The sequence below is a fragment of the Pan troglodytes genome, chromosome 7 (genome assembly GCF_028858775.2).
Source record: "Pan troglodytes isolate AG18354 chromosome 7, NHGRI_mPanTro3-v2.0_pri, whole genome shotgun sequence".
Classification (NCBI taxonomy): domain Eukaryota; kingdom Metazoa; phylum Chordata; class Mammalia; order Primates; family Hominidae; genus Pan; species Pan troglodytes.
The window spans coordinates 129,379,452-129,393,181 of NC_072405.2; the positions used below are offsets into that span (position 1 = coordinate 129,379,452).

The 13,730-nt window shown below is 37.5% G+C and overlaps 1 protein-coding gene and 1 long non-coding RNA gene across 4 annotated transcripts in view; one reads left to right on the plus strand and one right to left on the minus strand.

Moving 5' to 3' along the window:
- COLEC10 (collectin subfamily member 10) overlaps positions 1-13,730 on the plus strand; it is a 119,339-nt gene that overhangs the window by 66,669 nt on the left and 38,940 nt on the right. The window contains exon 1 of one of the 3 annotated variants that reach the window (XM_016959802.4): positions 5,360-5,621. The exons of 1 other annotated variant lie outside the window; for it this stretch is intronic. In XM_016959802.4, coding sequence (XP_016815291.1) covers positions 5,474-5,621 — 148 coding nt within the window. In that variant the 5' untranslated portion in view covers positions 5,360-5,473. Of the gene's footprint in view, positions 1-5,359; positions 5,622-13,730 lie in introns of those variants that run through there. One more of the 3 variants, XM_528282.9, reaches the window with a different exon arrangement.
- LOC104007735 (uncharacterized) lies at positions 1,129-6,974 on the minus strand. The gene is made up of 2 exons (XR_682016.5): positions 5,866-6,974; positions 1,129-1,427 (listed from the first exon to the last, which is right to left on the minus strand). It is a non-coding gene; the product is annotated as an uncharacterized LOC104007735 (long non-coding RNA).

Below are 13,730 nucleotides of genomic sequence, written 5' to 3' on the forward strand. Positions count from 1 at the left end.
AGAAAAAAAAAAGATGCAGATATCAGAAAAGGAATTGTATAATAATAATACCAATTCCTAGAAAATAGTCAAGTTAAGTCTCAGGATAACAGCTTGCTGACAAGCCTTCCAATCTTAATGAAGCAATAAGTTTGAGGGTTCCCAAAGAAATTTCTAAGAAAGGTAAAGGAAACTAATAGAAGACTTTACATTTCTACAAAACTGACAAATCTCAAATAATTGGTAGTTATGATGGGTTTGGTACATAGAAACCTATGCAAAAAAAACCAACACCACAATTATTAAACCTAGGGAGAAACAAAATTAGTACATGAAACACAATGTAATCATAATGTACTATGTGCCCCTGTTGTGAATAATTGTTACAGGCCCATTATATTATAAACATTATTGGATTAAAATTATAATATGAAGTTACTAGGATTAAAAGAAGGAAAATGTGTGTGGAAGATGTAGACCTAGGAATGAGAGAGACGTCTCCATCTTCCATATTTAGAAGTCAATGAGTATCTAAACTGAAAAAAAATAAAAACCAGAGTATCAGTGTGTTACTCAAAAATACAAAGGAGATAAATTAAGAAGCACTAAAATAATTCAAATAGTATTCTTATAGGAGTAAGACTCAAGAGTGGAGAACAAACAGTGGGAGGCTTCTGATTTTGTCTCATAAGCCTGTTAAAACCATTTGACTTTTTTTTAAAAAGTCAGCTTTCCCAGGTTGAATATTTGATTTTTTTTTTTCTTTTTAGACGGAGTCTCACTCTGTTGCTCAGGCTGCAGTGTAGTGGCATGATCTTGGCTCACTGCGACCTCCGCCTCCCGGGTTCAAGTGATTCTCCTGCCTCAACCTCCCGAGTAGCTGGTACTGCAGGCATGTGTCACTATGCCTGGCTAATTTTTGTATTTTTAGTAGAGACGGGGTTTCACCATGTTGGCCAGGCTGGTCTTGAGCCACTGTGCCTAGCCTTGATTTTTTAAATGCGGTTTTAAAATATGAAATTTGAAATGTAAAAAAGAAATTATTATGTGTTTGAATGTTACTTTCTAAATGCGTTATTTTAAAAGTCATTCTACTAATTTTCATTTTTTACAAACTGTATAAAGTTAAATTAACTCACAAGAGAGGACTTTAATCCACTAATTACTTATTTGAATGGACAAAGCTGAAACCAAGTCCAAAGTTGAGTTATATCAATTTGTCAAGAAATCCCTTCTGGAGATGAGGTTGTCATTGTATTGCTATGCTGTTTTAACTAGTAAAATACTTCTGCCTTAGGATATGCTTTTTTCGTATCCTGGAATTTATTTTCCTTCCAGGAAAATATCAGGAAGCTGGGGGCATGATCATTAAAATGCACAAGAACAGATGTTGCTGGGTCTCTGTCAGGCACTGAGCAAACGTTTTGATGTGTCATTTCTTCCAGTTACTGTGGATGAAGAGCACAAGAATGGTGTTAGTTTCTTAGGACTGCCATAACAAGTTACCCCAAACTTGGTGCCTTAATACAACAGACCTTTATTATCTCATACTTCTCAAGGCCACAAGTACAAAATCAAGCTGTAGGTAGTAGAGAACTCTGCTCTGCAGCCTGTAGGGGAGAAGCAGTCCTTGCCTTTGACAGTTTATGGTGGCTGCAAGCCCATTCTTTAGTTTGTTGTTGCGTAACTCTCATTTCTGCCTCGGTCTTCACCTGGCCTTCTCCTTTCATCTCTGTCTCCCTCCTTTGGGTGTCTCTTCTAAGGACCCTTGTCACTGGATTTAGGGTCCACCCAGATAATCTAGGATGATCTCATCTTGAGACTCTTAGCTTAATTATGTTTGCAAAGACCCTTTTGTCACATAAGGTCATGTTCACAGCTTCCTGGGTTAGATGTGGATATATATATATTTTTTAAGGCCACAATTCAATTCACAAAAAAAAGAAAAGAAAAGAGTAGAGGAATAACGAGGCAAATATCACTTGTTATTTACTTTAATGACATGTCATATTTGGACAAACACAAAGCTAAGCCTGGAATTCCAATATCTTGGGAAATGAAAGATAAAAGCAGTCAGAAAAAAAGTAGAACTATGAAGACAGTTTTATAAACTAGCTACTAATTCTTTTCTTTTTAGATTTACCATTAACCTCTTCCACTATTATGCCATCTGTAAACTTGATTGGCTTGTTGTCTATTTTAAAACCACGTTTTAAGGCAAAAACAGTGTTGGCTTGTTGTTCTCAGTGACTTCATTTTCTGAATAAACAAGACTGAACCCTTTTAAATGTCAGTAGAAACCTTTCTGGGAAGCACTATTTTTTTGCACACTAAAGACAATATACTTAACATAATTTAACCACTTTATGTATTCAATAATCTTTCCCGTTTTAAAATTAAATAATGTTTTATATAAAATATGTGAATTCTCTGTAGCAATTTAAATTTTGATGTAGTATTGTACACATTATATAGGAATGTATTTATATGCTTTATTGAGTAAAAAAAGGAGGGGGGTAGAATATGCCAAGAAAATTTTTTAAGGACTATTGTTTGTTTGAAATGGTTACCAGTTAATTTCTATATATAAATGCAATGATTCTATTCTTATTGTATGCCAGGAAATGTTTGAAAATAAACAAATAGTGAAATAGACTTAGGGTAGTCTAAACAATTTAAAGAGTATCAATTTTCTTAGAATCATAGAATTTAGAAACAATGTTAAATATGAAGTCCAAACTCATTTTACATGCCTAGTGGCAATTGACATTATGTGATTTGCTCTATGTCACATAACTGGCTATGACACATGTAAAATTTTAGGTTTCTAACATCATTCAATTCTCACTATTTTTCTATCACTGTTAACCTGACAAATGCATCCACTTTGGACATTTTAAGTGTTTGTGAAAAATTAATGCATCCTCAATGCTTGAGAATGTTCATCTTTATGGAAACCAAATAGTATTTTAAAAGCAGGATTTTGGGAAATAATTTGTATTTGATTTTTTTTTTTTTGGTCACTTTTTCAATGGATGACCTTACTCAAACTGCTTAATTTCTTTGAGCCTCAGCTACTTTGTTTGCAAAATGAAAGGACTACTATCTAATCCACAGGACTATTTTGAGACCAAATGAGATAAACGCAAGTTGAGACTAGCTCTCAGCCTGTATATAATGACTATTCAATCAGTGCTAGTTTCCTTCCCTGTACTGCTTACGAAAAAATCAGTCAGTTATACTATAAGCCTGTTGTGATGTATTCAATTGTGTTCCTCCCACCTCAAAATTCATGTGTTGAAGTTCTGATCCCCAATACCTCAAAGCAAATTTCTGCTGTTTAAGCCAGGGGTCCCCAGTCCCCAGGCCACGAACTGGTATCGGTTTGTGGCCTGTTAGGAGCACGGCTGTACAGCAGGAGGTGTGTGGTGGGTGAACCTGCGAAGTTTCATCTCTATTTACAGCTGCACCCACATCAGTCACATTACTGCCTTAGTTCCCACCTCCTGTCAGATCAGCAGCGGCATTAGATTCTCATAGGAGCACAAACCCTATTGTGAATTGTGCATGTGGGGATTTAGGTTGCCTGATATTTAGGAGAATCTAATGTCTGATGGTCTGCCACTGTCTCCCATCATCCCCAAATGGGAGCATCTAGTTGTAGTAAAACAAGCTCAGGTCTCCCACTGATTCTACATTATAGTGAGTTGTATAATTATTTAATTATATAATACAATGTAAATAATAAAAATAAAGTGTACAATAAATGTAATGTGCTTGAGACCAGGCATGGTGGCTCACACCTGCAATCCCAGCATTTATGGAGGCCAAGGTGGGTGGATCATTTGAGATCAAGAGTTGGAGACCAGCCTGGCCAACCTGGTGAAACCCCAACCATACTAAAAATACAAAAAATTAGCCAGGTGCAGTGGTGTACACCTGTAATCTCAGCTACTCAGGAGGCTGAGGCACGAGAATCGCTTGAACCTGGGAGGCAGAGGTTGCAGTGAGCCGAGATCATGCGACTGTACTCCAGCCTGGGCAACAGTGAGACTCCATCTCAAAAAAAAAAAAAAAAAAAGAAAAGAAAAGAAAAGAAAAAGAAAAAGTAATGTGCCTGAATCATCCTGAAAGTATTTCCCCATCTTCCCCATAGAAAAATTGTCTTCCACCAAACTGGTCCCTGGTGCCAAAAGGGTTGGCACTGGTTTTAGCCACCCGGCCGCTGGTGTAAGCCACTCAGTTTGTGGTGCTTTGTTATGGCAGCCCTAGGAAACTAATGCACCTGTATTTCTTGGATTGATGGTTACTTGTAACGACATCTCTTAGGGATATTTTTTCAGCAGTCAGTCTGTATCAGGATCTGTAACATCTTTCTTTTCCAATTTCAAGGAAAGCAGGTCCAAAATCCCTTTCACCTAACTCTTAGTTGAGATGCTGTTCAAGAATGGAGAAGGTAAGGGGCCTCTCCAATATATGTGATTCTGGTTCCAATCTTCCAATATCTTACTATGCCCATACTATTTGTACAGGTTACAGGTTTGTGGAATAGATAGAGATCCTGATCTCTGTATCTATATCTGTATCTGATCTACATACTCTACATCTAAATCTGTTGAGCTTTTTATGAAACATAATACCACAAGCTTTTCCCCCTTATTTTATAAAAGACTTGCTGAAAACACCGTTTAAATAAAATTGTCATGTCATACACTCTCATATATTTTACCATAATTTGCCCACTGTTAACACGTTGTTAGGCAATTGAAGGCCTTTCGCGTTTCTGCCACATCCCTTCAAATGAAGCTTTGCCCACATTTCAGAATATTTCCTTGAGATAGTGTACCAGAAAGGCTAAAAGCTATAAACTAGGCCAAAGGTAATAAACATTTTAATATTCCTAATACTTATCACCAAGTTGCTTCACAGAAAAGCTGGTTGTTCTTTCCTTTTGAATTTAATCACAAGAGAATAATCTTGGTAGCAAGAGTAAGAAGGTCATGGAGGGCATTGGAAGCATTAGTGTTCAACAGGCACAAGCAGGTAATAAATATCACCTTATGAAAAGCTCAAAGCCATGCACGGTGTTTGCATAACATGTTGCTAACTGAAGACCTCTCTGGTTCACAACCTTTCTGAAACTCAGCGTTTAAATGCAATATAGCCTATTAAATTGTCAGCTCAAGTACTCAGCAGAAGGCATCTCTATCTTCTTTGCTCTTGGGGATGTTTCTACTGACATGCACACTGGAGTTCAGAGATAATTTTCAATAAACTGTTGTCACTTGCAAATAAACAGTCTGGACAATGTATGGTCCATTTGGAGCACTGAGAAAATAAACAACCTAGGGTATGCTTCCTTCCTGTCTCTGTAGCCCTTTTTGGAATGTGTGTTCCAAATACTTCCCCTTCTTCCCCAAAGCAGGAGGTTTTATTTAAAATAAAGCTGTTTATTTGGCATTTCTGGGAGACCCTTTTCTGAGGAACCACAGCAATGAATGGCTTTGCATCCTTGCTTCGAAGAAACCAATTTATCCTCCTGGTACTATTTCTTTTGCAAATTCAGAGTCTGGGTCTGGATATTGATAGCCGTCCTACCGCTGAAGTCTGTGCCACACACACAATTTCACCAGGACCCAAAGGTGAGGAAAGAAAACCACAATTTTCATGTATAATAAATATGATATCTTCCCTCATCTCTGAACCCCTTCCTAGATTTCAATGACTTTCTCTTCTCTCCTCCCTAGTTTCCTCCCACTTTCCTTCTATTTTGGAAAATCAGGATTTTCCAGATCTGGTCTGTTACTTATTTAAAGCTCTCCCTTGATGTTAGGTAAGAGGATGTTGGGAAGGGGAAACCCAGGACAGAGATCTGAGGGAACTTACCCAGGGCAGGGGGAAATTCCCTGTTCCATTCTGCTCCGGGGCAGATGCACAATCCAGGCATGAGTCTTCAGAAGTCCTTTCCTTCCTTAAAAGCATCTCTATTATTGCACTGTTTGTATTCTCCTCCTTTCTAATACTGATGCTGGTAAAGCTGTTTAAGCAAAAGGTCAGTAACATAAAACTTAAATCTTAAATATACATTTCATAAGTTAATGGGATCCTGAGTTCCAACGTAGAGGATGGAAACATTTTGTCAAGCATTGAAGGTAGTATATAAATGAACATTTCTTTATTTGGAAGTGTAGTCTCTGGGGCCAAATGCCTTCTGCTCAAGAATGGTAGAATATTGCAAAATGTTCTCAAGTACAGCCAAGGTCCAAATATGCTTTAAGCAACTAGTAGATTTAAAAAAATATATTTTTCTGGTTTTAGCTTTCACCCTTTTGTTCTGAAAGTGGTCACTGCACTGCAGATTGGTGCTCCCTTATTAGTAATTCATGCTGTTTCTCCAGGCTATAGGGTGGAAGAATTGCAGCTGCTTAAAATTTTAAGTAGAAAAAAGTGTTCTTCCAAAAAACAAAATTCAGAAATACATTGCCCCATGCCTGTCAGTTATTTAAATGTGTATTGCTTAAAGTGCATTTTTCTTAATCACTGAATTAATTTTCCTCTAAGATTGCAATCCAAGTTTTAACCTTTGATACAATAAAATAAATGCTGTGAGGAACAATGAGACCTTAGAGCTTCCAAATAATTTCTTGGGTGAATAAATGAATAATGCGAGGGCAAATGTTCAGAAAGAAAGTTTTGATTAGAAATAAAGTATTTGCTTAAAACCGTTACTGAAGTTTCCTTAGAGTATAGGAAACTTTAGATTATTCCTGGGGTGTCATGGAGGCATCGAAAATTAAAGTTTTCCTTGTCCCTGCAAATGGGAGAATCCATTTGAGAATAGCACTATTTTTTACCTAATAGAAAACTTCTCCCTTCCCATTTTCCCATTAGAAACCCTGTTAAAATTTCAAACAGTGGAAATCTCATTAACTTTCCTCCTGAGCATGTGCAGACATTATGAGATAATTACAAGCCAGAGTGTGACAAAATGAAGTGAGTGATCCTGGGGAGAGGGACTTGGGAAGCGGAGCTCTAGAACCGTGGGTTCTAGAACTAAGTCTGTTATGTTCTTGGGTGTGATTTCCTCTTCTTCATCCAGAGCCTGGAAACTGTATCACATGGACTCCAAATTTTATTTTTAATAAAATTTTATTCTTAATAAAATTCTTAATAAAATAAATTCTTAATAAAATTTAATAAATTTTGTTCTTAATAAAGAAATCCATGATCCTGGAATGTACTGAACACCCACTAAGATCCAGGCATCATGTTAGATGCTAGGGGTTGGAAGCTAAGATAAGTAACCTGTCCTAGCTCTCGCATCTACATACCAAGCTTTGTATTCTATTACAAACTCTTGAGGCCGGCACCAACTTATGCTTTTTCTTTGAAAATTTCCTACACACCTAAATGCACCTAAAGCAACATGAGTATATTCATCACTGCCTTTCCTGTGCTCTAGGCACCATGCTAGATGATATGGGTACACCAGAAACCAAGACATGATACCTTCTCTTAAGATATGAACAGTGGGCCAGGTGTGTTGCCTGCAATCCTAACACTTTGGGAGGCCAAGGCAGGTGGATCACTTGAGTCCAAGAGTTTGAGACCAGCCTGGGTGACATAAAGAGACCCTATCTCTACAAAAAATTAAAATAATTTTTTAAAAATTAGCCAGGTGTGGTGGTGCACACCTGTAGTCCCAGTTACTTGGACGTCTGAGGCAGGAGAATTGTTTAAGTCCAGACAGTTGAGCCTGCATGGGCCATGATCATGCCACTTCACTCCAGCCTGGACAACAGAGTGAGACCCCATCTCAAAAAAAAAAAAAAATATATATATATATATATATATATATATATATATATATATATGTAAACTGCCATCTACTCTACCTTGTTCCTTCATGAATACTGTGACAACCCCTCCCCACTCCAAAATAAGGCAGATATGTATATTTACCTCTACAAAATTAAAAAGAATAGTATGATGGTTAAGTAAGTGTTTTAAAGGTCTGCGTTATTACTGTTTTTTCAATATTTTTCCCCTAAGATCAAGCTAGTCTTAATACTTTTCTCCATGGCTAATCATCTCATTACTGTATTTACTAGCACTGCAGCACAGTGCTCAGAAGTTTCTAGATACTCTGGGAAACAGATAGTGAAATGAATTTTCCCTAAATTCATCTGGGAGAGTGAAAACTAAATGAATTATTTAGAATTGCAGAATGCCATTTGTGAAAACCCAGTAATGCTAACCAATCATAGAATATATTGACCAATATACAGATATTATTTTTAAAGTCTTATTTCTCAGACATGGTTTAGTGGAAAGAAAGGCACTGGAGTCAATCTGATTATCTTCAGCATGTTGTTACATCTGTTACACTTCAGTGTCTTCATTTGCAAAATGAGCCTTCATCACAGACCTCTTTTAAGAATTATGATAACCAACGTGAACTTTAAGCTGTACAGACATCATCAATAGAAATTTTAACAAATTCTATTTTATCTTTTCCTTCTCTCCCTATCTAAGTCTGTTAAGTAACAATTTTGAGAATAAGTTATCAAAATGACTCTGTTGCAAGCCATCATTATTTTTCTTTCTATGCCTTAAACTTATCATTTATGTTACCTAATAGGAAAATGAAATGTTCTCTCTCGCGCTCTCTCTCTCTCCTTCCCCCTCCTTCCCTCTCTCTCTCTCCCCCCCTCCTTCCCTCCCTCCCTCCCTCCCTCTCTCTCTCCCTCTCCCTCTCTCCCTCTCTCTCTCTCTCTCTCTCTCTCCCTCTCCCCCCCCCCTCTTTCTCTCTCTCCTTCTCTCCCTTTCTCTCACTTTTTTTCTCCCTCTTCCCCCATCTTGGTGGTTTCTTTAAACAATTTATGTGAAATTCTGACCTCTAGTGGTCTCCCTTGAAAATAACAGCGATAAAATATGTACAGCTATTATGTATCCATAAAAAATTTAAAAGAAAAATAAATGGACACAAAGCAAAAGAGAGACAAGTTTTAAACAAAACATGTTAAAAATGATTTTAACCAATAAATGTGGATGATGCTTTACAATTTTCAAGGACCTTTAAAATCATTGTCTTGTTTAATTTCCACAATTTCCCTATGTGGTACCAATTTCTTTAAACTTAGACCTAAGGAAACAATTCCAGCGGGGCCAAGGGAAGTGCCCGAGTTCTTTCAGCAGGTGGAATCTTGCAACTTGAACTTGACCCTGGGCCTTCTGGCTCCAAGTCCAGCGTCATTTCATGACATCCACTAGTTTATACTAGTTATACATCAGGTTTGAAAATGCAGTCCCCCAGTCACATTTTGGTGATTAAAAAAATGTACAGGGCAAAGTCAAAGAACATGACATCACGAAACCTCACAGCCCGGCATTGTCGTGGGTACTAAAGTATGCTGAAAATGATGGCATATCTCCTCTTTGACAATCAACTTCATTACTTCATTAATTTGTTTGGAAATAATGTTATTTTACCCTATTGCTTATTTTGATGTTTGCTAGCTTTTTAGTAGGGCCTTTTCAATGACATTTTTGTGTGTGTGACCTACAAGGTCTTGTTTCCAACTGGCTTCTCTCAGCTTCTCCCATATCATTTCAAACTGCTCTTTTCACTTTTGCTTTTCAATGGGCATGCTGGTCTTGGCTCTCCTTCCTGACTCGGGACCTTGGCTCTTGATGGCTCCTCTGCCTGGCCCACACTTACCCAGATCTTCCCAAGGATAGTTCCTTCTCCTCATGGAGGTCTTAGCTCAAATGCCATCTGTGCAGCAAGGCCCTGCCTACCTACCCCTGTACTCTTTGTCATAGTTCCCATGGTGTTTTATTTTCACAGGCTTATTACTAAGTGAAAATATCTTGTGTATTGATGCATGTAGAGTCAGTCCTGGAGTGCAAGCTTCCCGAATGGACAAGGATACCAGTCCTTCTTGCTGAGCATGGTTTTCTAAACCTAGAAGAGCTCCCGACACATAGTGGGTGCTCAATACGTATTTTTGATTAAATGAATCTACCCAAATTTTCCATGAAAGACCCCCAACATTTTAATTTGAGGTATTACTCTATTAACACAACTCTTTCAAAATATCCTCTAAGTATGTCCTGAAGTTGCTAAAAACTGTTGCACATGCTCCCAAAAAAGGACTATTCCTGGGGGCCATGGCCATTGTGCCACTTCTCCAACAACCTAAGAACCTCCCTGCCAGGGGCCACTGCTTTTCTCCTAATTACAATAGTGCCTCTGCTTCCCAGGTGCCTCTGTCTCTGCCTAGCCACTAACACACTGCTGCCTCCTTCACTAAGGAAGCCTTTCTGACGCTTCTGAGGACACTGTGATTCCCATGGGTAACCATCATGACTCCTCCACACGTGTGGCCTGTGATCAAACCACAAGGCAGAGCAAAGCTCTTTCCCTTTCAGCATGACTCTAATCACCACATCCAATGGGGTGACAGGAGCAAGATTGCTAGCACACATTGAGTAGCTGAGCACACATTGAGTAGCTGAGCACACATTGAGTAGCTGCCATTCACCCAGCACTGTGTGAGTGCTTGACAACCATGTTTAAATTTAATTATTTCAATGGACTTTGAGCAAAAAGATTTTATTATCTCAGTGAACTTTGAGGAAAAATACTTTATTATCTCAATGGACTTTTGAGAAAAAAAGACTTTATCATTCCCATTGAACAGATGAAGGAATTGAGGTAAGAATTATTAAGTCACTAGCTCAAGGCCACAGAGCCAGAAGAGGAAATTAAAACCCAGTTAAGTTCTAGTTGGGCCCTATGTTCCAGTCAACCTGCTAAACCCACTAGCAAGCCAGAGAGGCCCCTACACAGTGTTGATGGCACCTCAGTGTTTTACGGGGCCAGAGGAAATGGCTACTTCAGTCTTTTTACTTAAACCCCCCTTGGTCCCTGTGGAACTCCAGAGCACACACCTGAGTGTCAGACAATACAAGCTCTGCCCGGTTGCCGCTCCTCTCTGATGAGAGAGGCTATGCCATGAGTAAAGCCTTACAGCACTCACCCCTATCCTCTGGGATAATTCCTTTCTCAGAAGACCTCTTAGCAACTGAAAAATAGATTTCTATTTGGCCATCCACTATTTAACTGGACATGGCTCTGGATCCCAGCAATTGACACAACTTGAATTATTTCCCAAGATACTTCTCAGCCCCCAATACAAATAGGACATTTTGTGACTTCCCCAAACGGATAGACAGATATGCCCAGGAAAGTCCAGATATTTTTCATACTCAAACTGGAAGTCTTACTACCTGTAAGGTCACCCTCAGGGATAATTTGGTTTAACTCCAGTTACTTTTACTTTTTGTGAAAACTGAGGCCCAGAGAGGTAAAATAACTTGTTCTAGGTCATGCAGCTGCTAATAGGCAGCAGGACTAGAACTAGAAATCAGATTCCAGATTTTTGGAGCAGGCATTGTTCCATTCTTCCATGTTACATCATTTTCCTCACCTTATATCTTTCTCATTAAGCATAAAATGATTAGTTGGTTTTATAAGTTAACATTAGAAAAGGAGTTCATGAGATCAATGTATAAACATGACACAGAACTATTCTAGCTCAGTCACCTTGATGCAAGTTAAGTTGCTGATTCTTTTCTGGTAACTATCAGAAAGGGTAAACAACTAGGTGTTTTCCCAAAACTTTTTATTAATTGTATTAATTCACTAGATTCTTTCATTATGTGTTTTAATATGTATTTTATGCATAAGGACAGACCAATATTTTCAGTGGTTTGTTTTTTTTTAACTTTTATATTTCAGTGTGTCGATACTTAGAACAATTTTTCATCTCTCTTTTCCTTTAGGTAGATACTAAGAAGGCATTTCAAGTTTAGGTCATGAAAGGAAGAATAAAATTCCAGTCAATAAAAGTGTAGGTAAAGATGAATCAGGAAGTAGTACTAAATGGTAATGGTAAAAAATGATTTGTTTCATTTTAATATGAATTTAATAAGCCATGTCTCTCTCCAACTCTCTTACATAATAATTTGGATATGTATTAATCACTAGTAGAGATCATAGTAATATGCATTTATATGTATGTGAAGATCATGGGCTTTTATATGTATATATCATAGACTTTTATATATGTATATATATGTATATATATAAAACGTACATATATACACGTATATATATACACACATATATATACACATATATATATAAACGTGTATATATATAGTTTTGAATCTGAGCTCTGCCACTTACCTAGCTATACGATCTTAAGCTTAAATGTCTTCATCCATAAAATGGCCAAAACACTGAACTCATGGAGATAGAGAATAGAAAGATGATTAACAGAGGCTAGGAAGGGGAGTGGGGGGACCTAGAGACAATTAATGGGTACAAAAATAATAGAAAGAATGAATAAGACCTAATATTTGATAGGACAACAGGGGAACTATAGCCAGTAATAAATTAATTGTACATTTGTAAATAACTAAAAGAGTATAATTACATTGTAACACAAAGGATGAATGCTTGAGTATACCCAGTTTTCCATGATGTCATTGTTACACATTTCATGCCTGTACCAAAATACCTCATGCACCCCATAAATGTATACACCTACTATGCACCCACAAAAATTAAAAATAAAACAAATTTAAAAATACAATGGAGATCATATTGCCCACCTCAAATGCTTATTTTGAAAATTGAGACATGTTTAGTATATAGCTTATCTATCATTTCTTTCACTACTCTCCACTACTGTTTGTTACCAACAGCTCTCTCCCCCATTCCTAAAGAAAGGCTCATAGATTGTAAAGTCGGCTCCCCACATAGAAACATACCAGGGAAAGACTGCTCCTTTCTCCTACTTATCGCAATTTTCTGCCTGTTTTCAGTCTTACTCCAAAGTCAACTTTTATTTGTCAAGAGCTCACAAACTTGAGACCACCTCTTCTCTTCGCTGATATTGCTTCCTTTCTGTAGCTCTCCAACTGAGCCTGGCGTTCTTTATTAGTAAAATGGAAATAACAGTGGTAAATACTCCTAGGGTTGTCATGGGGATTGCATGAGTGAAAACACAGAAAACTGAACCTCAGATTTCTCATCAGTAACATGAGGATGATAATAGTGTGACTTCTTCATAGGGATGTGGTGAGGAAAAATGAGTTAAGCCGTGTAAAGCTCTTAGCACTTGAAATAGTCTCAGGGACTCTGTAAATAAGAGCAAACCATGGGAGAGCAAAACCCAAGGGAGAATGAGATTGTGTTTCCTGTTTATCGTTCTTCCTTCTTCCTTTAAGAAACTTTTCCTTTAGTTACTGTCTATGCCATACAGGCAGGCTATTTTACTGGCCTTGGGTCATTGATGATATATAGGCCAGGCACAAATTCTTTCTCTCTTACTCCTCTTGTTTATATTTATAAAATTCTACTTGTAGAAACTTGGTAACTCTGTTAGCATGGCGTGGTTAGACTCTTCACATTTCTTCATGATATTTCAACCCATAACCAGTTTGTCTGTTTTTTTGCATTAGGCATTGGATGTGCAATAGCCTATCATTTTATACAATTCTTTAAATTATATTTTATAGCTTTCTCTGCTCTTTTAGAAAAGAATTGTACATATACACAGTAAAAATCTGACACTCAGAGATTCAAGTAAAGTAGCGCCTAACTAATGTGGGGTTTTTAAAAAATTATTTACTGCTATTGTTCTTGATTCAACAGTTCTTGGAAGCATCAGTTTAGG